The sequence below is a fragment of the Dermacentor silvarum genome, chromosome 1 (genome assembly GCF_013339745.2).
Source record: "Dermacentor silvarum isolate Dsil-2018 chromosome 1, BIME_Dsil_1.4, whole genome shotgun sequence".
NCBI classification, from domain to species: domain Eukaryota; kingdom Metazoa; phylum Arthropoda; class Arachnida; order Ixodida; family Ixodidae; genus Dermacentor; species Dermacentor silvarum.
Genome location: NC_051154.1, coordinates 134,159,072 through 134,185,474, shown reverse-complemented (window position 1 = coordinate 134,185,474; position 26,403 = coordinate 134,159,072). Strand labels below are relative to the sequence as shown.

The following is a 26,403-nucleotide window of genomic DNA, read 5'->3' as shown; positions in this document are numbered from 1 at the left end:
ATTATGCAACTCTACATGCAATACATATGACAAATCTTGAGCTGACAGGCACAGGCACGAACATCTTCACAAAAATAGTACCCGTCTGATGTGCATTTTCCTACAGAGACAACAGAGATTCATGTTCAAGACAACGGTTGCAAATTAAATTGGGTGACAAGTGCACTTACCACAGCCACAGCATTTGCCGACTGAACTTCATCAGCAGTGAGGACGACAAAGTATGACACATTGGCAAGGAGGTATATGATTGTCACCATGGGCAACGAAATGTAGATAGCAAATGGCAAGTTCCTATGGAAAAAAAAAATATGATCGCTGGAGTGTGATAAAGATGCATGTAACAGTGCAATGCCAACATAAACAGATGGTTTTATGTTGCATAGCAGCACCAGAACTAAACATTGAAAGGCAGCAGACATGTCTTCATCAAATAAACAAAAACAGATATAGTACAACAGCACAGGCTATAAGGAAAGTTTAGAAGCTGCATTGAACACAGCCTGGGCCCTTCAAACGGTGTCACAGTGAATTACCAGCTAGCTAATCAGCCTGTCTCCCAAAACAGCAGTTGAGTGAATCACTAAAATAGTTTTTAAAGTTGTTTGTTAAACACAGGAGTTGCCATGGCCTCCTAATTGACATCTCCAATATTCTCAATACATTGGTCCCTCAAGGCCATTTTTACATTGCAGGACTAGAAGATGTCTTATCATTGGCAGCATGAACATTTTCCTCTAACATTCGTATACATCCAAATCATGTACAAACATGTAATCAATGGTAAGAGTTCCAGGCTGAAATAAAACAAAAAAAAATGTAAGTACATACCTAAAAGGGTTTTTCAATTCCTCAGTTACAAAGTTCAAGTAGTTCCTAGAAAATGAAAAAAAATATATATGAAAATACCTCAAAAAATGCCACAAACAATCAAAATTTCCTATTATTAAAAAGAATGAAACATTGACGGCACAATGTAGGCTGAAAAGACTAAAAAGTACGCACAAACTACAACATTTTTTTTTTCTTTACAAGAAGTAAGCTTCCTAGCACAACGCTTACTTCTAACAACAAAATTTGAATGTTCCCTGAAAGCCTAAAAAGTAAGTACAAATAAAGCTCACCCTTTTATTGCGTTGCAATAACATGATTTCACCGTAAGTAAAACGCCTTTATAATAAAGTGCTTGGTGCCTCAAAAATAATTTGGTGCACAGGTCACAGGACAGAATCATTCCTTCATTATACAGGTAATTTCGTTATAGAGGCATTCAACTATTTCATGAAAAAATTCTTTGCCAAGGTTGTTTCAAGAACACAATTTAACAATACAGCACAGATGAAAATATTCATTTCAGAAGATTGGCACAACATTTTAAAGGAGTACTGACACAAAATTTCAAAGTCAAGACAGCTTGCAAGATCGATTTCTGTGGACACCCACACATCATCTACAATATATCAACGGCAAATGGAGCTTAAAGCATCTAAAATCAGTTTTAAAGTATGTGCGCACAGAAAACCGCAACTCACAGCACCTCACGACATTGACAACAACATGGGTTTGTAAACATAACAGAGCATAACAACAACAGTGCTATGTCACAAGTTTGTGTTGGCTACCATAATCCTTGCATGTCTTGCTCGTCCCACGACCTAGCCCTTCATTGCTGCACTCCCAGTCTTCCTCAGTTGTTAGTCGTAGTGGGATGCTCTCCATGTTACTGCAACAGTTTTTGTCATGCTTGTTGAAATTTTTCGCACTATCTCCATTGGCTATGCTGCACTGACCAGGCACAAAATGCAAGTACAGCCCAATGTTGGATGTATATTGCGTCGTTGACTTCTGGGTATACAGTATATATAGTCATGCATAGGTTTCCCCGCGATGGCCCTCAGCGGGAGAAGCGGCTAGAGTTTGTGCACGGCAATGGACGCAAGGAGAGGAGAAGAGCAACTGCATTTGCTCACCTCACTTTTGGCATAGAAAAAAAACATATTTTACGCTTACCTCTGCGTTGCCTTACTGAAAATTTCCTGAAATATTGCATTTTATTGCCTGGGTGGTTCATTAAAACACAAGTTACTCTTACTTGCCTGATTTTTAAGAAAAAAATGTGATGCCTTCATCTACGGGAAAGCCAGCTGTTGCCAAGACGGTGCTAGCATGGACCTGTGCCGAAACCTATCGGCAGCTTCTAAAAGCGAAGCAGTCATTCCAGCAGGGTTGCCACGTGGGAAAGCTGGTTGGTTTGAAGATGTCTATGCCAAAAAGTGATCGGCCACGTATAGTATGGCGACGACTCCCCATCAGCAGAAAATTGTGGCTGCTGCACAATAAGTTAAGGACAACGAGGACAGCGAGGAAATTGCACGGTACGTGCGTACATAGATGGAGAAAAACAACTAGCAACAATGAATCTCATGCTCCAATGTTCGCATCGCAGTTTTGTGCTATCATGTGACCGTGCAGCTGTGTTCACAAACCTACTGTCCCCTTTCACTGAGCTCTGAAATCGAAACTTGGGCTTGTTGCAATAAACAAGGCATTAAATAATTAACCAGCATGCACTGAAGCAAACAAATTTTCGTGCCATGATAACTTGGCTACTTATTACAACAAAAAAGACAAGATACAAAATTTTTGTGTCAGTGCTCCCTATAAGGCATAAAATAGAATAGCACTACACTGTCTAACAAACACCAATCAGCCACCCTTGCAGCATGGATTTGGCGGTTTGTGAAAACAGTTTTACAACAAAACACACAAACAACATTTGCCTTACTCCAAACCACATTGCAACAGATATCTTGAACTCAATGCTATGAATGTGCATACATTTGCGTGCATAGATAACCTATTCAGCTTACCATCCTGCGTAGGAGAAGAGACCAGAGTAAAATGACAAGCAAATGAGCCCAGGATCCCTAGTTGTCCCTTCAAACATATTCTGGAGGTTTCCTGTGTTCCCTGCAACACACAAAAAATTGGAAGTAAATGCTAGTGCAACGAAAATTACAAGCCAATGCACCTTTAAATGTAAAACAAATACCACCAAAAGCAGTTGAAGATTGCATAAAATTTAAGATTAATGACACAGAGGTCAGCACAAGTGTTTCAGCAAGTGGCAACACTTTGCAAGAAACGCGAATGGCACTGCCTGTCTGTCTCTCCTGAATAGTACACTGAGCTAGCTATTCAATTCCATTTGTGAGGACAGCACAGGTACATATTACATGACTTTGATCCTGTCAAATACTTTGATAAACTACACTTTCGAAAGAAGTAACACAATGCAAAGTTTCGTGAAAGTACTACACTGCAAAGGCTGCCATCAATAACTGCACATGTTTGTGGCTTGAAGAAAATGAAAGCTGTACAAAAAGTGCAACAAAGAATACACCTATCCCACAACTATATAATTAAATTCTGGGGTCTAACACGCCAAAACCATGATCTGGTTATGAGGCACGCCGTAGTGAGGGCTCCAGATTAATCATTACCACCTGGGGTTTTTTAATGCACACTCAATGCACGGTTACAAGCACTTTCACACTTTGCCCCCATCAAGCAGCAGCGATCAAATCCACGACCTTGAGTGAGCTCAACAGTGCAATGCCATAGCCATTGGGCTACAACCGCGGTGGATCTATTCCACGAGAAGAAACGCATGTTTTACATATTTATTGCACGGATGCACTAGTGCTAGCAGTAAAAACTCATTCACAGTTCAAAACACCAAAAATAAGTGTGCCTGACACAATGAAAGCAAACTGTTTTAAATGGCACTAGGCAAGTATTTAGTGAACACTAGCAAGTAGGACGCTAGAAATTGTGTAATATAATAATAATAATAATAATAATAATAATAATAATAATAATAATAATAATAATAATAATAATAATAATAATAATGTTTTGAAGGAACTAAACCTAAGGGTTTGCATAAAGGGCACATGTAGAGCCATTACTCAGCATAAACTTCAACATTTTCCAAATATACAATGCATACGAACAATGCGGATATCTTCTATGTGAGCATTTAGAAGCTCTAACATCGAGCTTCGAAATGCTCCTCTCCTTGCTCTCTCTCTCTAACATAGAGGTTGGAAAAGAATTTAGGCTGGTCCACCAGCCAATTAAACCTTGGTAAACAAGAACTTTCGTATGTTTGTCCTTCTCTTCAATGTGTGTGTGTGTGTGTGCCCCCCCCATCATGAATCCTTGCCAAAGCTTCAAAATCACCCAGACATTGTTTTCTAACAACCCACAAGCATATTGGGCTGCTGCTGCAGAAGTTCGTTGTGCTCTACTTGCTCTTTATCACAGTTTCTTTGATAATAATAGTAACCCCTAGCAAGTGTGCTCTGCAAGAGGCACCCATTGTAGAACGACTTCATTCTTCCTTTAAAAGGACTGTCTATGGCTGGGAACATGTATTTAGATTGTGGTGGGAATGAGAACATTGTGTGTCATATTGACAGAAACGAGCATGCCTGCATCCCCTAAATAAGGAACTTATTTTTAATTTGGCCCTGAAAGTGGTGCAAGGTAGAGTCACTGGTGCAAGGATGACATGTGACCACACCTGCCGGTAAAACAGTGCAACCAATCCGTGTATCGTCACGTAACCAAAAAGCCGTGCACGAAGTTATTTTGCTTGGATGCAATACTGTATTGCCTGAAATTTAATTTTATGCGCTTTTACTAGCTTTTCTTTACGTGAGAGAGCACTTTGTTTCCATCTAGTGGGTGTTGACAAGTGGCGCCGCTTTGCGCAAACGAACGGAGCTATGGCGATCGGAGTGGTGCACATATGCGTGGCCTCCGAGATTGCTTTCGCGCCTTTGTAATCGGTGTCACCGGCGTTAAAGTCATATTTTCTGCTCTTCAACAGCAAAAAAATATCTACGAACTTCAGTCGGCGTCAGTACACAATTTTAAGAAAAGACTAACTACGCAGACTGAAAAATTTTTCCAAAGTTGTCGACTCAATTTCTAGAGAAACCACAGCATGTTTAGACACTTCGAATGATACGCTTTCTGCTGCGCTACAATATGGAAGTTCCTTGAAAAAGGGTAGACAGTCCCTTTAATCCAACATAATTGTGCACGAAAAAGAATAAAAGTGAACTTACCTTGACCAAGGTGCACGAAACCTGCGATAATGATGATGACCAAAGCGATGACCTTAGCAAACATGAGTGAATCTTGAACAAATGTTGCCCACTTGACATTGTAGCAATTGATAAAGGTAAGTAAACCTATAGAAAAGAAGAAAATGAAAATAAGGGGGGGTGCAGTGAATGACAACGCCATTGGCAATTAGCATGCTAAAATCAGAATACATATGCTGCTTAGGAAGGTGCAGTTATAATTCAGGTCGAGTACACATTTATAATGATAATTCCGACGTGCAATACATGTTCTCATGCTGAAAACGATGCAATACACCATATCACGGCTCCACGCCTGTACTTAAAAGCTATGCGAGGGGGCAAAATGACGTTACCAGGGTCTCCTAGAATGTAGTACAGTAAATCCATGAGGAGAAATAGTACGCAGACCGAGGCTGTGCTCGTGTGCTCGCGCACCTGATCAGACGACCTTAGTACATCAAAATGCGTGTTATCGCGTTACGGACGGACACGCGAGCACCGAGCATCGGCAGTGAACGGCGTATACGCCATGACAGTCGACCCAGCACAACTGCTTCCCTCTCTTCCTACAGCGCTGACACTACCAAACAAATTTATTAAACCGCGACGCACCACAGTCCGTAATTTTATGCTTAGCGAGAAAAGAGAGAGATAATACACCAGCTTCCGGCGAGATTCACGGTGGACCAAAGCACAAGACAACGTGTCATACTGTGAGCAGAATAACTTATGCATGCTAGAGTAAATTGAGAAAGATCCACAGTTCTGCGACCGAGTTGCAAAAATAAGTTACACTGCGTCTGACGGCGTAGCCGCTGGTCTAAAACATGTGGAGCTTACATAAGACAATGGCCGCTATGAGCCTGAGAGCCAAGGGAGGCGGGAGGCATTCCACGTCATCGTAGAACGGTCGCAGCACGTAGTTCGCAAACGTGAGCGCTACGATAGCGTTGCCAGCCGGCTGCACTATTACAAGCATCGTCCAGAGCTGAAGAAACGCGGCGAAAGGTCCAAATGCAGCCGAGATGTACGCGTAGTCTCCTCCTGACTTTGGAATCATGGTGCCCAGCTCGGTGTAACATAGCGCCCCGATGAAACAGGCAGCACCCGAAAGTACCCACACGACCAAGGACATGCCCACGGATCCGGCATAACGGATGACGCCAGCAGGCGACACGAAAATGCCGGCCCCGACAATCGAGCCAACGATCAGCGATACGCCATTGGTAAGACCGAGCTTCTTCTTAAGGTGCACAGCATTTGGTGATGCATGACTGCCTGGAATGCCGGGAGACTTGGGCAAAAGGGGCGACGTTTCGCTCGGACGCTCGCTCCGGACCATTATTCAGGCACGCGACAGCCGATTGCTGAGCAGAAAGTGGCGCTGCTCAGGGCGAGTGCAGCGAAAGGCGACGATAGGGCTAAACACACATCACTCCGAGCGTCGCTGGACGATGTTCGGATCGCGACGATCTTAGGATACACCCGCTCCTCACAAGGAATAAACAGTCGAAGACTAGTTCCGTCTGGCCACTGATAGGTTCGACATCTGACTTTGGCCACTGCCTTTCCGCTCATGGTGGAGCCTGCACAATAAAGATAAAGCGATAACGACAACAGCCATAAAACTGAGCCCCAAATTGCAGCGTGACGACCGAAAATTGTCAATAAATCTAGTAAGTGCCGATAAGATATTTTTTGTGCGACGCTATTCAACAGACTTTCGAAATCACGAGATCGCATTTGCAACTGAGGGGTTTCTTCTTAATTTTTTTTTTTCTTTTCTTGCGTTGGCGTTTTCAGCCGTTCGCTTCGTTACGATTGCCAGCAACAGGCAACAGGTACTAAGAAGAAAAAAAAATATGGGGTTTTACTTGCCAAAACCATTTCTGATTATGAGGCACGCCGTAGTGGGGGACTCCGGAATAATTTGGACCACCTGGGGTTCTTTAATGTGCACCTAAATTTAAGTACACGGGTGTTTTCGCACTTCGCCCCCATCGAAATGCGGCCGCCGTGGCCGGGATTCGATCCCGCGACCGCGTGCTCAGCAGCCCAACACCATAGCCACTGAGCAACCATGGCGGGTAGACAACAGGTACTGTTGGGTCCTACCATTGGCCAAATACATGAATACACCACGTTTCAGTAGTAGACTACTAACTCAGTATTTTATCGCAGTCGATGACACAGCACGTCACCAAACCAAGACAGAATATGGACTGGAAACGTATCCGTGAGGACAGAAGCTGCTTCGATTTCCTTCGAAATGCAAATGAAACTTAAGCCATGCTCAGTAAAGATATACGATTTCCAGAAACCTGATTATGGTGGCTCTAGCCACCATGACCCGATGGAAACAAGATGGAAGGCGCGCCACATGGCGATAAGGCCATGGCTATAGTTCACTATAGCCATGGTCATGTCATCCGCTGTTAGGACACACCTCAAAATGACGAGGCTCCACCTGTAATATATTTCGTTCTAGTGTTAATGATAAATAAATAAATCATGGAGGCTTACTTAAAATGTCCAGGAACAACAAGCTAGTAGAGCAGCGATAATAGCCCCACCTAAACACACGCGCCGCAAGCAGGCACCCACACCACCAATCGTCTTGGGAGGACATTAGAAAGCTTAAATACACTCGCGATAATATATATATATATATATATATATATATATATATATATATATATTGAAGTACTGAAATTTCGTTTAAGTGATAATGACATTTCAGTACTTTTTACATAATGTCGTTAGTGGGCACTAGTAATTGCAGAATTAACTCAGAGCATAGCATTTTGCTAGAAACTCTGTGCTATAGCACCCCTTTCGAGAAGTACGAACTCAGAATCTGCTGTGAAATGCATTGCTGCTCCAGTTAACAATAGAGAAGTTAGTCAATAAAGCTCGAACACGGTAACGGTAAGTTACTTCCCCACAGAGACTGATGTGCAGCATTATTTTTTTTTTTTTTTTTTTTTTTTTTTTTACTGTTCTTACCGAGCGCGGAATTATCATCCGGTCATATGCTCTTCTTCTACTCACTTTCAGCGCGTAAAATATACGAGGTCAAAGAGCGTCGCACAAGGTCAACAGCGGAAGACGCTGCCAACCCACTAAGTTTGAATTCCGAAGAATACGGACACCAAGGCCGGTATTTTGTAGCGATGCCTTTTAAAGTCATAATGCCTTTTCGCGCTTATCGCGCTTTGTCAGTGGTCAGAGCGACGGTCCGCTCACGATATCAACGTTGATAACGCGAGCGGGCCGTCGCTCTGACCACTGACATAGCGCGATAAGCGCGAAAAGGCATTATTACTTTAAAGGCATCGCTACAAAATACCCGCCCAAGGCCGGTATTTTGTAACGATGCCTTTCCGATGCTAATGCCTTTTCGCGCTTTTCGCGCTTGGTCAGTGGTCAGAGCGACGGTCCGCTCAAGTTATCAACGGGATCATCCGGCTGTGAGCGGTGGATGATAAGACTAGTATAGAATAAAGCATAACAGAACGCTACAAAATACCGGCCCAAGACTCCTGACGGAACAGAGTGCCGGCTCACAGCGTTCATAGAGGAACGTGCTTCTATAAATGTCGCCATGTCCGGGTTGGTTATGACCCGATCCCATGCAATGTATAACATACAGCTATAGAAGAAGCGCTTAGTCATGCGCCTATGTACGATGACCTGCGCATTTATTTGAACAAATTTAAAAGTAGACATTGCAGTTGCCGTTGATTACGCTTAAATTATTTCGCCACGATAGCGCACTGTCTTCCGGTGCCCCCCCGCCCTTCTATGACTACGCCCCTGGTCATGTTTTCCTGGACTTACATATGGAAACTTGGTGGTATGTTTAACATACAAAGTGAAAACAGGACTAGAGACTAACCAAAGGGCTGTTTGAAAGGCTAGCTTTAGGTGCCCATGCACGTAAAGACTACAAATGCGGCAGTACAGAGAAGCATGGGCTGGAAGTTCTTGGAAGAAATTTTAAGGAAAATAGATGGGGTGGCTAATGTATTTTGGTACTTAAATAGGAAAAACGTCCACTCACAGTGGAGAAAAAGGACTATGGACCGGACCACTAAACATTACGTTAACGGCGTACAGTTACAAAGGGGGTTAAACGTAATTTTGGAGATGCAGAAACAACATACTAGATAGGTGCGATGGAGAAATCAGCGATGGAAGTATACCAAACAGCAAAGAATGAAGTCAAAATAGCAAAGTTTTACAATAAATCAAAGGGCCGTGCACTATACTGTTCTAAGCAAGATCAGAATGTTTGAGAACACGATGGATGGATGGATGGATGGATGGATGGATGGATGGATGGATGGATGGATGGATGGATGGATGGATGGATGGATGGATGGATGGATGGATGGATGGATGGATGGATGGATGGACGGACGGACGGACGGACGGACGGACGGACGGACGGACGGACGGACGGACGGACGGACGGACGGATGGACGTCGTCCGTTTAATGAGCCGGGCTCAGGTCTCCCATGAGGGGACTTCGAGGCCTTGCCTCCTCGCCGCCTCCCGGGCCCGCTGGACTGCCCACTCTTATGTCTTGAGGTTGGAGCTGCGCAGAGCGGCGGCCCATTTCGACGCAAGAGCCTCCGGAGCTACTGCCATTTTCGCTGCTATAACAGGACACTCCCACATGTGGGAGAGTGTCGCTCTAGTTGCCTGACATGACTTGCAAAGAACACTCGTGTATTGCGCGAGGAAAATGTGCCGCAATCGCACCGGACTGGGGAAGGTGTGTGTCTGCAGTTGTCGCCAGACGACTGCCTGGCGACGTTTCAGTTTGGGGTGAGGTGGGGGCAATATCCTCCTGCCTAACTGGTATTTCTAGTGCTGATATCGCTATATCTGACTAAGCGTTCTCGCGTGTTTCGCACCAGGAGTTCCGAACTCGAAGAGGGTGTCTCAGACTCTGCGCGGCGGGTCAGTTCTCGCGCAGAGCGGTGTGCCACCTCATTCAAGTTAGGGGGGCCCTCGTCGGTGGGGGTGGCGACGTGCGCTGGGAACCACATCACTTCGATAGCTAGTCGACTAGCTTTGCTTGGGATCTGAAGAGCTTCGGAGGAAATGCACCCCCGCGCGTAGCTAGATACGAACTGCAGATTGTGAGTCGCTAAGAACTACCTCGCAGAAGGGGTCGGTAAGTGCAAGCGCAATCGCAACCTCTTCCGCTGTTTCTGGGTATTCCGTGCTGACACTAAACGCGTGCATAAGCCGGGAGTTAACGTCTACGACTACCGCCGTGAACCGGTGTTCTTGTGTCTACTCTTCCGCGTCTACGAAGCGCGTAGTCGTCTTCCCACCAAAGGAGCGCAGCAGTGCCTTGGCACGGGCCTGGCGTCGGCCCCCGTTATGTTGGGGGTGCATGATTCGAGGGATAGGGGCGACAATCAGCGTGTCGCTGATGTCAGGTGGAATGGCCTGTTTCTGACCGTGTTGGACATGGTAATTGAAGCCGAGTTTCTACAGGATGTACCGACCCATGGCTGTCAGGGACATGCGTTCGAGTTGCGATGCTCTTTGCGTATCCACGATTTCCTCAAGCATGTTGTATACCCCCAGCTGTAGCAGATGAGAAGTGCTCTTGGACTCCAGTAGACCAAGGGCGATCTTGTAAGTTGCGTATAAGGGTGTTGAGTTTCTCCCTTTCGGTGACACTCCAGTTGTGGAAGGCAGCCACATAAGTAATGTGAATGATTGCGAAGGGGTGTATGAGGCACATGACGCTGTCCTCCTTCACGCCCGTGTGCTTGTGTTAAAGAAGAAAATTTGCCGACGACGACTATACTGTGTAGCATGTGAAAATAGCGCAGAAACCACAGGGCATATTTTGTTAGCATGTCGCAGTATCATTAAAGATGTAAATGAAAACATAGTTACCCTGCCCGATGTATTGGGCTTTAATGATATAATAGAGGAAAACTTAATGAAACTGCGGTGGAGAGTACAGTAGTAAAATACGGCTGGAGTATTGGTGGCGTAAAGGTAGGGAACACACATATTGAAAACACGTCAGTTTTTAAAGTAATAAATTTAAATAAGGTACGACTGTTTGTTAATACGAACAATGGGTCTTAGGGCTGATAATGAGCGCAGAAGGTAAATATAGCGAGCTTTGTGGCATCAGCCATCACTATACGTATCAAATGGGATGCTCATAATATCCGTCCGTCCGTTGGATATTATGATTGATTCAGTTTTATATTCAAAAGCAACGCTATAGAGTATATGAGATAAGGGTGCCAAATTTTGACCACCTCGAATTCTTCAATGTGCACCGGAATCTCAAGAGCCAGCGCTGCAGGGGAACAGAATCAGGTGCCACGCATTAGCATCGGTGCATCGATTATTGACACATGCTTTCAAGGTTAACCAATTCTAACTTACGTCAGCGCCGACTTCAGTACATTTGCCGCCGTTTGCAGCACTGCTGACGGCTACTGACGTAACTTTCGAAGGCCCTAAGTATACATATGCACGGCGCACAAGGTGACCGTTCAAGCCGTTCCACCGCCCTTGTTGATCCAGTCTTGCTGCATTGGCGTGACTCCTTCGGCCGCTTGCACCAAGCATTTTACCTCTGTGTAAATTTACCTACCAGAAAAATTTTTCATGCCAGAGACAGTATGCCTCGTGCAAGTGGCCTTTCCTTGGTTCGATAGAAAGGGATGATGTCAAAAGTGAAATCAGCAGATAAGAGTACGTAGAACACACACATGCGGTCGGCGGAATGCAAATCGTCACTTCTGATTCTCGACAAATGCGCATTCTGATGGGGGCGAAATGCAAGAACGTTCTTGTACTTATATTTAGGTGCACGTTAAAGAGAACCTCAGGTAGTAAAAATTAATTCGAAGCTCCCTACTACGGCGTCCCTCATAACCGGTTAGTTGCTTTGGGACGTTAAACCATTTAAATTGATTTGATTTCCTGACGTAAACTTCCAGCCGCCGCGCTCGATATATCCGGAAGTTCCTGTGACGTACTGCACAGACTAACTCGTATCGCGAAGAAAACCAGACGACGGCGTTGACTCGACGCAGCGAAAATGAGAGATGCAGTTAAAAGCAGCACATAAAGTGAACAGCCGGTTTCTTTCTCCCGTCAGATTAGAAAAGACTACTATCCAGAAACCTACAAGCTCAAGATCAGTAGCCTCACGTGGCACCACTAATTCTATATGCTGAGCGAAGAGCCTTTTGCTATTCCGTTCGTCAAATGGGAGTCCTGCAGAAATCCGCGAAGTGAGGGAAGATTCAGGAAAAGGAGAGTTGGCATGCACCTGAAAGTAGCTAAAAGTTAATTAGATATATATCTTCAGGCAGCCCCTCCATATCAAGATGGTGACAGGAGGTGTCACCTCGGTGTAAAAAGAAATTTACGTAACCTAAGTTTCCTTCATGCTTTCACAGATGTACTCTGATTTCTACCAACCTTCTCCACCAATCATCCAGTTTCATCTTGCTTATTTAAACATTTGCATGCTAACCTCCCAGTCGCGGCTTTTAAATTGCAATACTTCTGTAGGGTATCTGTGATTGCCTCGTCAATCTGGGACTTACGATAATTATTTAGAATTTATTACAATAGCTTCAGTCATTGACGTTTGCTTGCAGAATTTTGTTCTCAAGCACCCTGCCTCAGCTGTAAAAAGTAAAGCGCGCCTATTTGAGTTGTCAAAAAAAAAAAAAAAAGTTTATTTCTTAATGACCTCTCTAGCCGTCCTGCCTTATCGGCGTTAAAATATTACGGGACACATAATTTGGAGAAAACGTCAATATTTCCACAGGCTGCGCAACGTAGCATGGCATTCGGATTTCCAGTCTGTAAGAAAACAACGTAGTATTGCAAGGTCAATATTTCCAAAGGCTGCGCAACGTAGCATGGCATTCGGATTTCCAGTCTGTAAGCAAACAACGTAGTATTGCAAGGTCAATATTTCCAAAGGCTGCGCAACGTAGCATGGCATTCGGATTTCCAGTCTGTAAGCAAACAACGCAGTATTGCAAGGTTTTACTGGGTGCGGGCACAAACTTTCGGAGGTTAAACGTTTTCTCGAAATCTACGCCCCGTGAACTTTTGACACCGGCTGTAAATATCTCTTTATCTAGCCTTCTTTAGTCCTCCAGTAAATCGCCTCGTAATCTCTTTTACTTTCTGTCTCAAAGTAACTTACACATTTCGTGCTCCTCCTTTGACACCCGTATTTACTTGCAAGCCACCCAGTAACCAACACTGAACCGATACAGGTATACATATATACCTGAAAACTATAGGCGTCCATCGCTGAATTTCCACTTGCCTGAGCCGTCCTTCATACTTCGCTGAAGCTTGCTTGTTGTGCTTCAAGTGTTGACCATCCAAGGTCTCCTCAATTGCACTGTTTCATTTAAGGTGAACGTGAAGGCTAATAACTTAATAAGCCATAATATACGCAAGCAGGAAAAACGGGTGGCGAGACGAGATTCCTTGCGATTCCCGCCCTAGCTTGCATGACGTGACGTCGTGAATTTTGACAGCGATTGCGTTAGACTAGTTATTAGTTTATCGATAAGCAATGACTCCATTGCATTCTAAACGAGCCAAAGGATCGAACTAGCAAATGTCCGAGAACTTTTTCTGTACAAAAGGCGGCCGAAAAAGGCGACAATACTTGGATACCTTTGACGTTACTCTAGCGTAGCTGCACTGCATGCTGTTTAGGCACGAAATTAAAAAAAAAAAAAAAAAGAAGGAAGGTTGTCCCTTTTCAAAATGAGGGCTCGAAAGAATGCTTCACCGCTATAAACTGATTTAGTGGTGCTCTTTAGTGCCTCTTAAAGCAGGCCGGAAGCACACGAGCGATAAGTTATTTTACACGACCTCCCTACTCCAGGAAAGAGGAGGCTGCGATAATATTGCCGCGCACGTACATTTTGCTGCTAGCGAACGGGCTGCCGTCAACACAAAGCCGGCGTATTCCGCAACGCGGTATCTTTCCGGCGCGTCGGACCACGAGCTCGCGCCGAAGGACGCCAGCGTTTAAGCTCGTCCAGTGGGTTTATTTCGCCCTTTAGGGTTTATTTCGCCCTTTACAAAAGCGGTCCTACGACGCCCGCTTTCAACAAAGGACCTCACACAGAAGCCCGATTAAGCATCGGGCTTCGTAACCTTGACGCAAGGCACCCACTTGAACCACTGGTCTTGAAAAGCAGTTCCCCAAAAGACTGCCTTTCAACGACAAATAATAATAAGAAAACGAGAGAGAAAGAGAGATAAGTAATAAGGTAATTGTAGGGAGGTTAACCAGGCTGAGCCCGGTTGTCTACCCTGCACTGGGGAAGGGTAGTGAAAGATGAGAAGATGGAGAGAGGTTCTCAGTACGCATGTACACACATACAATGAAGCGTTTATAGTTCATAAATCGCACACCGAAGATGATCGTAGGCAACAGCTATCTTTTCTAAAGAGTTTCACATTAATCAAATACACGTTAATTTCCACAACGTCATTCTAGCTTTGGCGTTTTGACAGTGCGAACAGAAATGACGATAAAACAACTTTCGTCGGGTGTGTTTGTACTGTAACAGATTTTCTATAGAATCACTAATGGGCTAATTCGTTCTGGTAAGCATCTTCGCCCCTCCCCGCCCGTCACAGGTCGCAACGATTTCTCGAATTCAAGAGTCATTCGTCTCATCACTAATGCACCTAATTCTCTCAGAAAAAGCCGAGTACCACAATTGCTCGACAGCTTTACGTGGTTGAAAGCTACTGCAGAGATGGCAAAAGAAAAAAAAAAAGAAAACAGTGGTAGAGAATTCGCATGCAGCTAATCCCTTTCTACTATGATTATACGCATGACAATTTCGCGACAGCAGATCATATCTGTGAAATGCCAGAGCGACGCGCGATCCGACCTGTTCAGTCACCCAACCCGCGACGCAAATGTCATCGCTAGTCGATGGCCGTCGTACGAGCGTTGGCTATCACTGCTTTCTTCCCGTTTCATTCTGTACTGGCAGTTTAGACGTATCAGCACCCGCTTACTCTTCGAGGAGGACGCACAGCTCCGATTCTCAAGACGTTCGACCAGAATCGCAAGCCCTAAAGCGAATTACTGCATTGCATATACACGAAGGCTCACACGAGGCTTTCACAACATTGCTGAGCGCTATAAATGTCTTTGAGCGTCAAGAAATCAAGTCAGTAGTACTCGAATAGCCATGTCTGTCGTCTCGCCATCGTTAGAGGCCTAAAACCACGACAGAACGTTTATATTCCCTTCGCATCTGGTCCCAATAATGATTTCCTACAGTTAAGCAAGTTTTCGTGCCGACAAAAGTGCCCCTGCTTACTGCTTCCCAAAGGCAGTCTTTCACAATCGCGCAGTGTATCAGCCTAATTTCCATGGCTCTCCTCCAAAACCCCGTGAAAATTCCCAGATGTATCTGCACCAAATTAACAAAACTCTTGGTTCGTAATAACTCTACGTCATGGGCCGACCTCCGTCATTAATAGCATGTTCGCTATCCCGATTGGTGCGCGTCCGATCTACTACCAACAGGTGCCGGCCTCTACTCATGAGTTATACGCGCCTTGTCAATCACATTCCGCGATGGAACCTACGCGCGTGTACACAGGCTGTCCCACCTAGATCACGAACGAAGTCTTTAAAGAAAGCAGAGCATTCCGCGCGGATGAAACCAACTGTGTGTTGCTAGGAGCCACATGAAGAAGCGTCCTTAGGAGCGGTATTCTCGGCCGATCACTTTCGGGGATATATACGATATATTTCGCGAGATTTCGCATGACCCGGCACCAGATGCTTCGGCGTCTGCGGGAGTTCCGGCGTTCCTTGCACAGTTCCAAGCATGCTGTCTTGGAACTGTGCACAGTGCCAGGAACGCTGTTGCTCGTAGACGCCGACGTCTCCGGCGCCGAGTCACGCGAAATCTCGCGAGACAGACCGCATCCGTGAAAGTGATGGACCGAGAATATAAGACCCCAGTTTTCCGTTGCCCTACTTAAGTAATTGGAAGTGATTAATTAATAACTTCCTAATAAATAGGAGTGTGCGAATATTCGAAACGTCGATTACGAATCTAACGGTCCTTGCAATTGGAATCGTACTCAAATCGAGAATCCACTATTAGAAAATTGTCGAATACTCGTCTCTATTCGAATACTCGAGACTCCGAGCAACACTCCGAAGTATCGAGGGACAGAAACCGATGCAAGCGGTGACTGCTCCGAATGACTTCGCTGCAGAAAAGCCACCGGTGTAGTGCAGAAACCATCAGTTTCTGAGCGAACGTGCGGGACAGATAACTTCTGCTAAATAATATGCAGTTTTTCTAAATTATCGGCTCACTTTTAGGCAGCCTATATGCGGATATGTGGTGTCCATTCAGGAGATGCAGTTAATTATTTGGCCAGCCTCACCGCGTTTGCGCACCTCTAAAATGATGCCAGGTGCTGTGGTCGTATCCCGCTTCTCAACGAACACAACAATCTACGTGCATGTGGTGATCTGCTCTTCCCTTGTTTCATTACTGTCGTTGTCTCTTTGCCCAAGATAACTGAAAGTAGTTGTTTCTCACTTACAAGTTACTTAAATGACTGGGCGTCCAACGGCATTACATTCACGTAACAAAATAATTATTTAATTAATTGATTAAATAATTAATAACCGACTACGCCTGTTTTTTGTTTGTTTTTTTATTAGACGGACTCCGCACAATCTCTAGATTGCACTTGGTTTAGACGTGAAAATATTCGATATGCGTTCGATATTCGGAGGTCGTTATTTTTTTTTCTCTCGTTTTTTTCGAATATGATTATATTCGGAAATATCACTAATCGAACACTCCTTGAAATAAATAAGCTACCATTTGGTGAATAAGGGGTGTTTAGGGCGCATTCGAAAACATCAGCGTGAGTTGCTTGCAGCGCGGTATCTTTAGCGTAGCTCTTTTATTTACCGCTTTAAAAAAAATGTTCACGAAATTTCCAAAACGCTTCCTGTTTACGCACAACAGCGGCGCTTCTCTCAAACACGCTACACGCTGCGAACTAAACGCGCTCCATGCCTCTAACCACGTGATTGCATCGATTTGACAGTGCGCTTAACTTGGTGTGACCGTTAAACTGCTACTAACAGCAAGCTACGCACCTCCTCCTGGCATATCGATCGTAATGGTAATTGCAAGTTAGCTAATTACCCTGAATCAGTAAATTACGAAGGACACAAAAAATGCTGCTAACGACATACAACTGATTGGGCCCTGGTAGAACGCTTATCTTTTTTTTTATTGCGATAGCAATTATATGGACACTTCAACCGGATTTCTGCCGTCGGCGTCGCCGTCGCCGTGAGGTTCCGTATAGATAAAATCTTCGCCGCGCGCCGTATGCCCCAGCGGAAGCGTGCGGGGACGCGCGCTATCACGGAGAGCGAACGCACTCAATCTCCCACGCGCAAGCAAGGAAGCGGAAAGCCAGCGCCGGAGGGAGCAGGGGGGGGGGGGGCACTTCTCTGCCAACAACCGCGCTCGTCGCTCGTCCGCACAGTCTCTTATCTCTCCCACGCGCACGCAAGGAAGCGGGAAGCCAGCGCCGGAGGGAGCGGGAGGGGGGGGGGGGGCGCACTTCTACTCTGCCAGCAACCGCGCTCGTCGCTCGCTCGCACCGTCGCTTATCTCCACACGGCTCTGACCTTTATGCGCCGTGCATTCGCCGCTCAGTTTCCGTTGAAGCGATAGGCCGCACGTACCTTCGCCCGCTGCCAGCGTTTTGACAGTCGTTGGCTGCAGTCATTCAGTGTGATCTATTCATGTTTGTTTGTGCGCGCTCACACCACGCTTGTTCATTCAGTTAGTAATAGTCGGGCCACATTTTCCAACGCACGCTACACATGCAATGCTGCCCAGATCGGCAGTGCAGCACTACAGGTGTGTCCCTTCGCACGCGCTGCCCACGGTAAGCGCTTCTCATCAACACCACCGTTTCACACGCGCCTTCTCGTGGTCATCGAGTCTCTCTTCATGTCGGTCTACTTACGCCGCAGCACACCTGCTTACTTAATCAGCTCATGTTTACTACAATTCATATTGCTACCAAAGGCCGCTCACCTTACTTCGTATGACATTGCTGTGTTGCTATCGCATTCATTGATTCGCCCTTAGGGCGAAACTGTGACATTTTTTCCCCCCATAAATTTGTTACGCGTTAGTTGTAAAACATTGCATGTATTGTGGACCCTTTGTCGCCCCTCCCCAGATGCAAGAGATAAACAGGCCTGCGCGTCTTAACAGCGCGATAAATGTCTGCCTGGCGAGACGGCATTCTTATGGCTACGCACGATAAGAACAGCAATACGAAGCAGCGCGGAACGATGCCAACAAGAACGAACAGCTGCGCGTCGGTGGCGCCGGCCAAATGTCAAGTTGTCCGACGCACGTGTAACAAAACAAAGCAGGCTAAAGGGGGCAAGGCAGGACCGAGGTGGACATGCTGCGCTTCGTTCGGATAAAACGAACGCTCCGAGGTCCATAGCCAAGCTTCTGGTGCCTTTTGCACCTCCGCACTGTGACTGCAATCGAAAGCGCAGCGAACGTCATGAACAAAGGCGGAAGGTAACCTCGAAAGCGCAGGCAGCGCGTCTCAAAAGCGGTCGTGGGAGAATACGTAGTTTGTATCCTAGGGAGCAGGATGCTACATGCCTGTTCCACAGAAAGCGCTTGGTGGGTAATCGAGACAAGGTAAACGCAAGGACGGAAGACCAGCGCAGCCTGTTGAAAGCAGAACCCACGGCCGATGCCGGATACGTCAAATTTGAAGCGTACCTCAAAACAGCTCGCTCAATACTACGGTTTGTAAAATATGCAGGTTGCCCCACGTAACTTGAGCCAAAACTTCAAAAATGAAAGGCACTGCGGACGCGAATTGAACCGAACGTATAGTGTTGGCAATAGCCTATAGAGTCACTCGAGCTTTTTTTTTTTTTTCGCCATAACTAATTATTTATTTACGTTTAATTACGCAACGTTTTTAATTAATGACTTAAGACCACAAGTGTGATACGCAAAGTTGTAGAGCACGTTCAGAAACCACCTAATAAATTGTTTTTTACGCCATATATCTCACGTAGTTCTTTTTTTTTTTTTCCGCCTGCCAAAGAAAGCCCGCGAAATACGAAAAAAGAAAGAAGAAAAAAAAAACGTGATGAGGGGCCCCCTGTATTACTAAAATGATAAGCTACTTCATTTGAGAATGGTTCTTAAATGAGTTTGTTGAATGCACATTGCGAACTAATTCCCAGCAGAAAACAGCAATCCTGTCCTTGTTTTCTGCTAGAAATCATTTTGCAAAACTGTTTCCCTTCACGTTGGAAGAAAAAAAAGTGACCACGTTGAGAGGATATGCAAAGTTTTAAAGTAAAAGTGCGAGACTTCAAAGGAATGTTAACGGGTAGAGTATAACAGAACGGACGCTCTTTTTTTTTCTTTTTTTTTTTTTTTTTTCTTTTTTTTGCATCGGCAGAAGCTGGTGACTTGGACCCCTGCCCACTCATAAAGGCAGGACTCGAGGTCAGTGGTGAAAGAAAGCGCCCGTGCCGGCCGGACAGGAAACTGTGTAAATGCACGTGCAATTGTTACAATTACGCGTCCCACATGAAAAAAAGCATCAATGAAGACCTGCTCCTTCCTATACCGACACATGCAGGTCACACAATACATGAACATTATGTAAAGAGACTGATTACTTCATTTCTAAAAATCCTAGATTCAACACTGTATTGGATTTGGCAAATGTAATTAATAACAAACGATTAACTCATTAATAATGAAATTGGGGGATATAAATAACACGAACAGCCATTCAATAATTATTCATTAATTCATTTAGTTAGGTTGCGATTATTACTGACCATAATATCTAATGATTTGAGTAATTATATATGTAGTTAGGTAGATAAAATTAGTTAATTAATTTAATTAATTAAGCACGGGTGACAATATTGCGGTGACAATTAACCGCTGCGTATAATTCAAACTGGAATAACTCAGGAAGAAGCAATCCTTTATTTTAAATGAATGCCTCATTCAAACTACATAAACTACAACAAAAAATCACAAACAACACAAACTTCGAAGCGCACGCTAGCAGCGCGCACAACCAGCACACAACAAGCAGCAGGGGAATGAGCGACGGATGTTGGCGGCGGCGTTGCTGTCGCTTGAGCATTTGGTCGTCCATGTGCCGGACCTTCCCAAGCTTCCCGCTTCACGCCAATGCATTGCGCGCGCCGCTGATGAACGCACTACCTACCCCCTTCTAGTGCACTGTAACCAAATAAAAAAAAATAGGAAACTGAAGTTCAAAAGTACGGCTGAATGGGCGAGTTGGTGCATCATATTCATGTTTTGCTTTAGCGCAACTCAATTTGAGCAGGAAGGAAAAGTGAACCTGTCACCTGTCTGTCCCTTTTCCGTTTTCCTTCATGCTCAAACTGAGTTGTGCTAAAGCAAAACAAGAATAGGAAACTGAACGTTTATTCATGACACAACTACGTCATTTTGCTTTATTATTTTGTAGTCTCAGAAGCTAGATCCAAAATATGCATAAGTTATTGAATTGTTCATTGGGTATACCAGGAACATGGCGACGCATATATTTTGCCAGTATCGAAAATTGTCCTCCCTGTGGTTTTGCCGTAGGCACGGACCTCGGACGAACTCAAGTGCAAATGCAAGTAGGAGCCATTCCGTCTAGCTGTGCCCAGTGATGCAAAACGCTGTCGAAGACGTTCTTCCGAATTACAAATGATGAAAGCTGCGCTATCTTGTCCGTTTTAGAGTCGGCAATGAATGTGCATCAGATAACTATATCAGCCTGTTGCAGTATCAGGCATAGCATAGAACTATTTTATTTGCGTTTTCTATGCAGATGGTTGGATTGCATGATGGAGCTGAAGGGTATTATAAGGAGCTAGACGTGATCTGCTTGGCCAGTGAGAAGCTCCATGAACCACAGCAGGTGTCATGGTGCCGTATTTTATATGGTTGCAATGACAGGACGCTCAAAACAACTTTGAGCTGTATAGTCATATGGAGTTCGAACGTGGCAAGTCGTGTGGTATAAGTTGTGTGTATTTTGTTCTGTGAATAGCGTCCTTCGATTTGTTTGCTTAATCCGCCGTCGTTGCTTGATGGCTACGGCGTTGCGCTGCTAAGCACGAGGTTGCGGGATCAAATCCCGGCCTCGGCGGCCGCATTCCGGTGGCGACCAAATGCAATAACACCCGTTAAAGAACCCCAGGCGGTCGAAATTAATCCGGAGTCCCCCAATACGACGAGCCTCATAATCAGATGATGATTTTGGTACGGAAAACCCCATAATACAATTTAGCTTGATTAACATTTTGCTTAGAAGTTATCTATGAACCTCTACCCCATACCAACAGCTCCGTGCAGGGCTGCGAAAGATACAGGACAAACTAGCGACGAACATACTGAGAAGCCGGAGGAATGAAGTCCCGCGGCTGCACTATGGGCAGGTGACATCGGCAGTGCGCAAGGATGATGCCAGTTATGGTTTGATACACAGTATCGAATGCGTCCTGTAGTCTGAAACATAATAAACATTAAGCCAGTTCCACGCTTGTGAAATCTGATGAAACAGCGGAGCTCTGCAAGCGTGGGTGTATAGCGCAGTGGCTATGACGCTCGCCTTCGGACCGTGAGTACCCGGGTTCAAATCCCGCCTTGTCAAGACAGTTTATATTGTTTCTCTCTCTCTCTCTCGCTCATTTCTCTCTTTCTCTTGCCCATAGCAAGTGGTGTTGCAATCGTCGGTACAATGCAACCATATGGTTGCCATAAAATGCATGGTTTTCAAACGTGGGTGTATAGCGTCAGTGGTTATGACGCTCGCTTTCGGGCCGTGGGTACCCGGGTTCGAATCTCGCCACGCCAAGAAAGTTCATTTTGTTTTCTTTATTTCTCTCGCTCTTTGTCTGTCTCTTCCTGCGCTCCTGTTCCCCTATGCTCTGCTTTCACTACTGATCGGCACGGTTCAAGCTCGGCTAAACAGCTCCGCTGTTAAAGAAAGACGAGAAATGTGAACCAACATATCGTAGTACGACACTTATTTCTTACTCTCTGTATTAGGCTCTACATTAAAACCTGTCGCTCTGTCTGTACTAGTCTTTCTTCCTTTTCTTCTTTTTTTTTTTTTTTGATGGATACAGGGAAATTATTACATAGAGTCTTTGAAATGCTTGCAGAGGTGTAACCATTTTGCCTGTAAGTGTTTCCTGCCACAATTAATGAAATAAACGCAAAACAATTGGTGTCCAACAAAAGAAAAAGCTTTTTTTGTTCATTATTTTCTTTCGGGAAGATGTTTCCTTTCGGGCCTGTCAGCGCGATGGCACGTCCAAATCAAGCACATCATTTCTCCCGATTTATCTAGAGGCAAAGCGATCAACATTTTTTCGAGGGTGCAAAGAAACGCCTGCGCGCGCGATGCGTGAGACGGTGGCCTCACGAAGAGAGCAACTGACCTGGAGGCTGGCGATGCGCGCTCTCGAACTGGTGCAAAACAAGCCAGAACGCCTTAAGCGGCGTAGTGTCATTTCGAGCCATATTCTGATGTTCATTCGCAGTAACTAGTAACGCAGCTCGAGCTCGAATGAAAGGCACTGTTTCGGCGCGTCGCTGTTGCGAATTACAGGTGGAGTTTTTTTTTTTTTTTTTTTTTTTTTTTTTTTTTTTTTTTTTTTTTTTCTACCATCGACGGACGAGTCGCCAACTTCAAGTATCATAAGGAAAAGACTCATTAAAGATAAGTGAGGTAACGCATTAAGATGCATTGAGCCTTGATAATAAACGAGTGCATCCAGATAACATTCAGAACCAATTTTTTTCGCTCTTCCTCACTGGTTCGAGCGGGGCCGCATTGCTGTACTTGTGGCTAATAACCGATCGGCGAGGCGATACATAAGAATTAATTACAAGTGGAAGAAACACTTTCAAGCCACGTCCGTGGCTTTTAGTTCCGGTCCGGTTTCATTGTATTGACATACGAATAAAGAAATTAATTATTATTTAAATATTCGCTGAATTAATTTATGTCAGCTTTGGGAGTAACTACGACTGCTTGCCATATACTTTGAATGAGCCAAGGCGCTGCTGCATCGACTGCAGCCATGTCAGGACGCACACGGAGAGTATGAAGATAAAGTGACAAAACTTGAAGAGAGAGAGACAAAACTTTTATTTACGAAGCTATAGTAGGAAGTTCTTCCTCGATGAGTGAGACGCTCAGTCCAGGGCTCCATTGCCTTGCGCGACTACGCGAGACCGCTGGACCAGCCCGCTTAGTAGGTGGTCCAACTTTTACTTTATGCTGTGTAAACAGAAGTCCGGGTCAAAACCTTGCGCAACCCTATTATTGGCGTCAGTTTAAGCGCGCTCTATCCCCCCTGCACGCAGGAACACTCACTGTAAAATATGCTCATGCCCTCACTATACAGCAGGATGCCGGTGGCCGTCCGCTAGACGAAAGAAACGCAGACTCGAGGAATGCAACCCGGCGCACGTGACGCGCGTGCTTCGCGTTATCAGCGGCTGTGAACGAGCGCGCGGCGTCGCTCGCGGCACAGACGCTCGATCTCGGTCATGCGGCATTCCGCTCGCGCTACCAACCGCCGCGAAGGCGACGCTATCCGCGCTCGACGACGCCAGATAAGGAGCACCGCGACAAAAGAAGCGCGCGGAGACAGCACGCGCGGGCCAACAGGTGCCCGGTAGCATTTACGACACGCGGCGCCACGCCAAGCGCGTGTCAGGCCGCCGCCAAGCTATAGACAAGCTTTGAGTCGCGCTAGCGCTGCGACCAAGGCCGACAGCACAGCGCGCGCCGCACTATAGGTGTGCACTTTCCGAACCAGAAGCGGCTGTGCCTGCTCTACTATCCTGAGACGAGGAGCCTCGGGGCAAACTTGACACGAACTACTGAAACAGTGGTTTGGAAAGGGCATTAGCTCGATGACATTTACGACTCGTCGGCCCTATGAAGCCACTTATTTGGAACGCGTTAAGAGGCAACGCTATGAGGAAAGTCCTTTCGTTTCTTTTTTTTGAAAGACGCGTGAGTCGATGCTCTCGAAAACGCGAAGAGTACCATTGGCACATTTACCATGCGGAAATCGAGAGAAAAGGCGAGTGGCTGGAGAAGGGGTAACAAAAAGAAAAAAAAAGAAGCGGGAAGAAAATCGACCTTCCGTATGCAGACCCTGCAACTCGTCACCCTTACGAGGAGACCGAGCAGACACGGGCCTCGGGGTAGGTTCCCTGAAAATCCATTGGGAAAACACTACTACCGCGGCCGGTTTATCACGACATCGAGCGGCCGTGCTACTATTATTGGCATACTCACGGAATGCCGTAAGAATTTTTTTTATTTTATTTTATTTATTTTATTTTTTTTTTTTTTTGGGGGGGGGGGGGGTCTTCTAGTTTCAGTTTGCTTTCCGACCAGTTGCTTTCCAACTGCTTTCCGACCTATGTCCGGAATTCCAAAGTCTGTCCTAAAGTGAATAATTCAAAAGCTAATTAGTGAATCTTTCATTCGCTACATGTGCACTGATATTTTCATTCATGCGGACAATTTCCGCCCCTTCCATAAGTCCCCCTAAAAATGGCTGAACAGCGCTATCATTTACAGGCGATTTTAAAAAATTCATTAGAACTAAAAAAAAGTGCTGTGTTCACAACGATCTCTCTTTCTCTCTCTGCGCGCGTGTGCGTATTTTTTTTTGTTGTGTGTGTGTGCGTGTGCGTGTGTGTGGTGGTGGTGTGTGTGTGTGTGTGCGTGTGTGTGTGTGTGTGTGTGTGTGTGTGTGTGTGTGTGTGTGTGTGTGTGTGTGTGTGTGTGTGTGTGCAACGTCACGGTAATTGAGCTAGCTGTTTGTGCAAACATTCCCTGCATCAATAAAATCTAGACATTCACTTCGAGATGAACATTTATCACCCTACACAACCCCTCACCGTCGGCAAGACAGGTTCAAAGATAAAATCCTCCTGTCGTTAGTTCATGGAACACACGCGCATTACTTCTGGTAATGTGCAGTTTGGCCAGAGGGCGATAACACGCTTTCATTTATCACCCCAGCGTCGCCGACACCGGCCGCTTAGGGACGCGAAACGGCACTCCAAGCTACAACGACCCACGATTCATCGCTCGTATGAGTTTTCCGCACCGAGCTGTAACTTGGGAATGTTCGCGCTTCTAATCTCGATAGCATGACATGGCGAGTCATGCGGACTCGCGGAGCATGTGCACTTAGAGGTTTTCAGGTCTCGGACACTCGTGAACAGTGATTAGCGATCGGAGGCGTTGGAGGCGAATATGCGTCGCGTCGCTCCCATTTTCCCTTCCACCGCTCGCCATATAGGCTACGTGTTCTGGCACTGCTGTCACTGTGGAAAGCTTCAGCGCAAGGTGCCCATAGTTGTGCTTTCTTGAATATACAGCGCAACAATTGCATGGTGTTCACCTTAAAATCCAACCTTTTCATTCAGCACATTCCGAAATTAAAATGTACTCCAGCTATCGATGCGGACCTACCACAACGAGATCCACTATACCTGTAGTGCGCCTTTTTATGCGTCTCGCGGCCACTGCGTCGGCACCCCTGGGCAGTAACTAACTAATGGCGCTGAGGGCGGCGAACAAGCAGCATTATAATGTCGTGCAGCAAACAACTTTCCTCCCGTCTAGAGGACGGAGCAGATATGCAGAACAGGTGTCACTGGGACACGTAGTGCCATTGTTTCTCGAAGACAAAGCACATGCCATCGGGAGAAACGAGGCTCTCTCCGTACAGGTGCTGATCATTATGCGGATACGAGCGGCATCTGCTCAACGCACAGCCAGACGTAACTCGTGAGAGGCTCCGCCGGCGGGCGACGCGTATTCCTTTGTCGCGACGCCACCGCGCAGCCTGCGCTGTACACGAAAACAAGGTGTCGATTTCGTCCAGATCACAGCGCCATCGATTTGCTCCGCGCACGCGCTGTACGCAGGCGTACATCGGAGCACCAAAGACGACCGCGTTGGAAGCGCAACGCACCTTGTTGCCGTACGTCTTTCGTACGAACACACGAAAAACACTGTTTTCGCAACAACGTCACCCAGAGAGAACGCTAT

At 45.7% G+C, this 26,403-nt stretch overlaps 1 protein-coding gene across 1 annotated transcript in view; it reads right to left on the bottom strand.

Annotated features, from left to right (window-relative positions):
- LOC119436065 (Y+L amino acid transporter 2-like) overlaps positions 1 to 6,758 on the bottom strand; it is a 55,196-nt gene extending 48,438 nt beyond the window's left edge. Inside the window, exons 1-5 of the mRNA XM_037702807.2 lie at positions 6,000 to 6,758; positions 5,139 to 5,264; positions 2,871 to 2,970; positions 832 to 876; positions 171 to 294 (exon numbers count right to left, since the gene is read on the bottom strand). Coding sequence (XP_037558735.1) covers positions 171 to 294; positions 832 to 876; positions 2,871 to 2,970; positions 5,139 to 5,264; positions 6,000 to 6,501 — 897 coding nt within the window. The 5' untranslated portion in view covers positions 6,502 to 6,758. The remainder of the gene's footprint in view (positions 1 to 170; positions 295 to 831; positions 877 to 2,870; positions 2,971 to 5,138; positions 5,265 to 5,999) is intronic.
- Between the last annotated feature and the right edge of the window lie 19,645 nt (positions 6,759 to 26,403).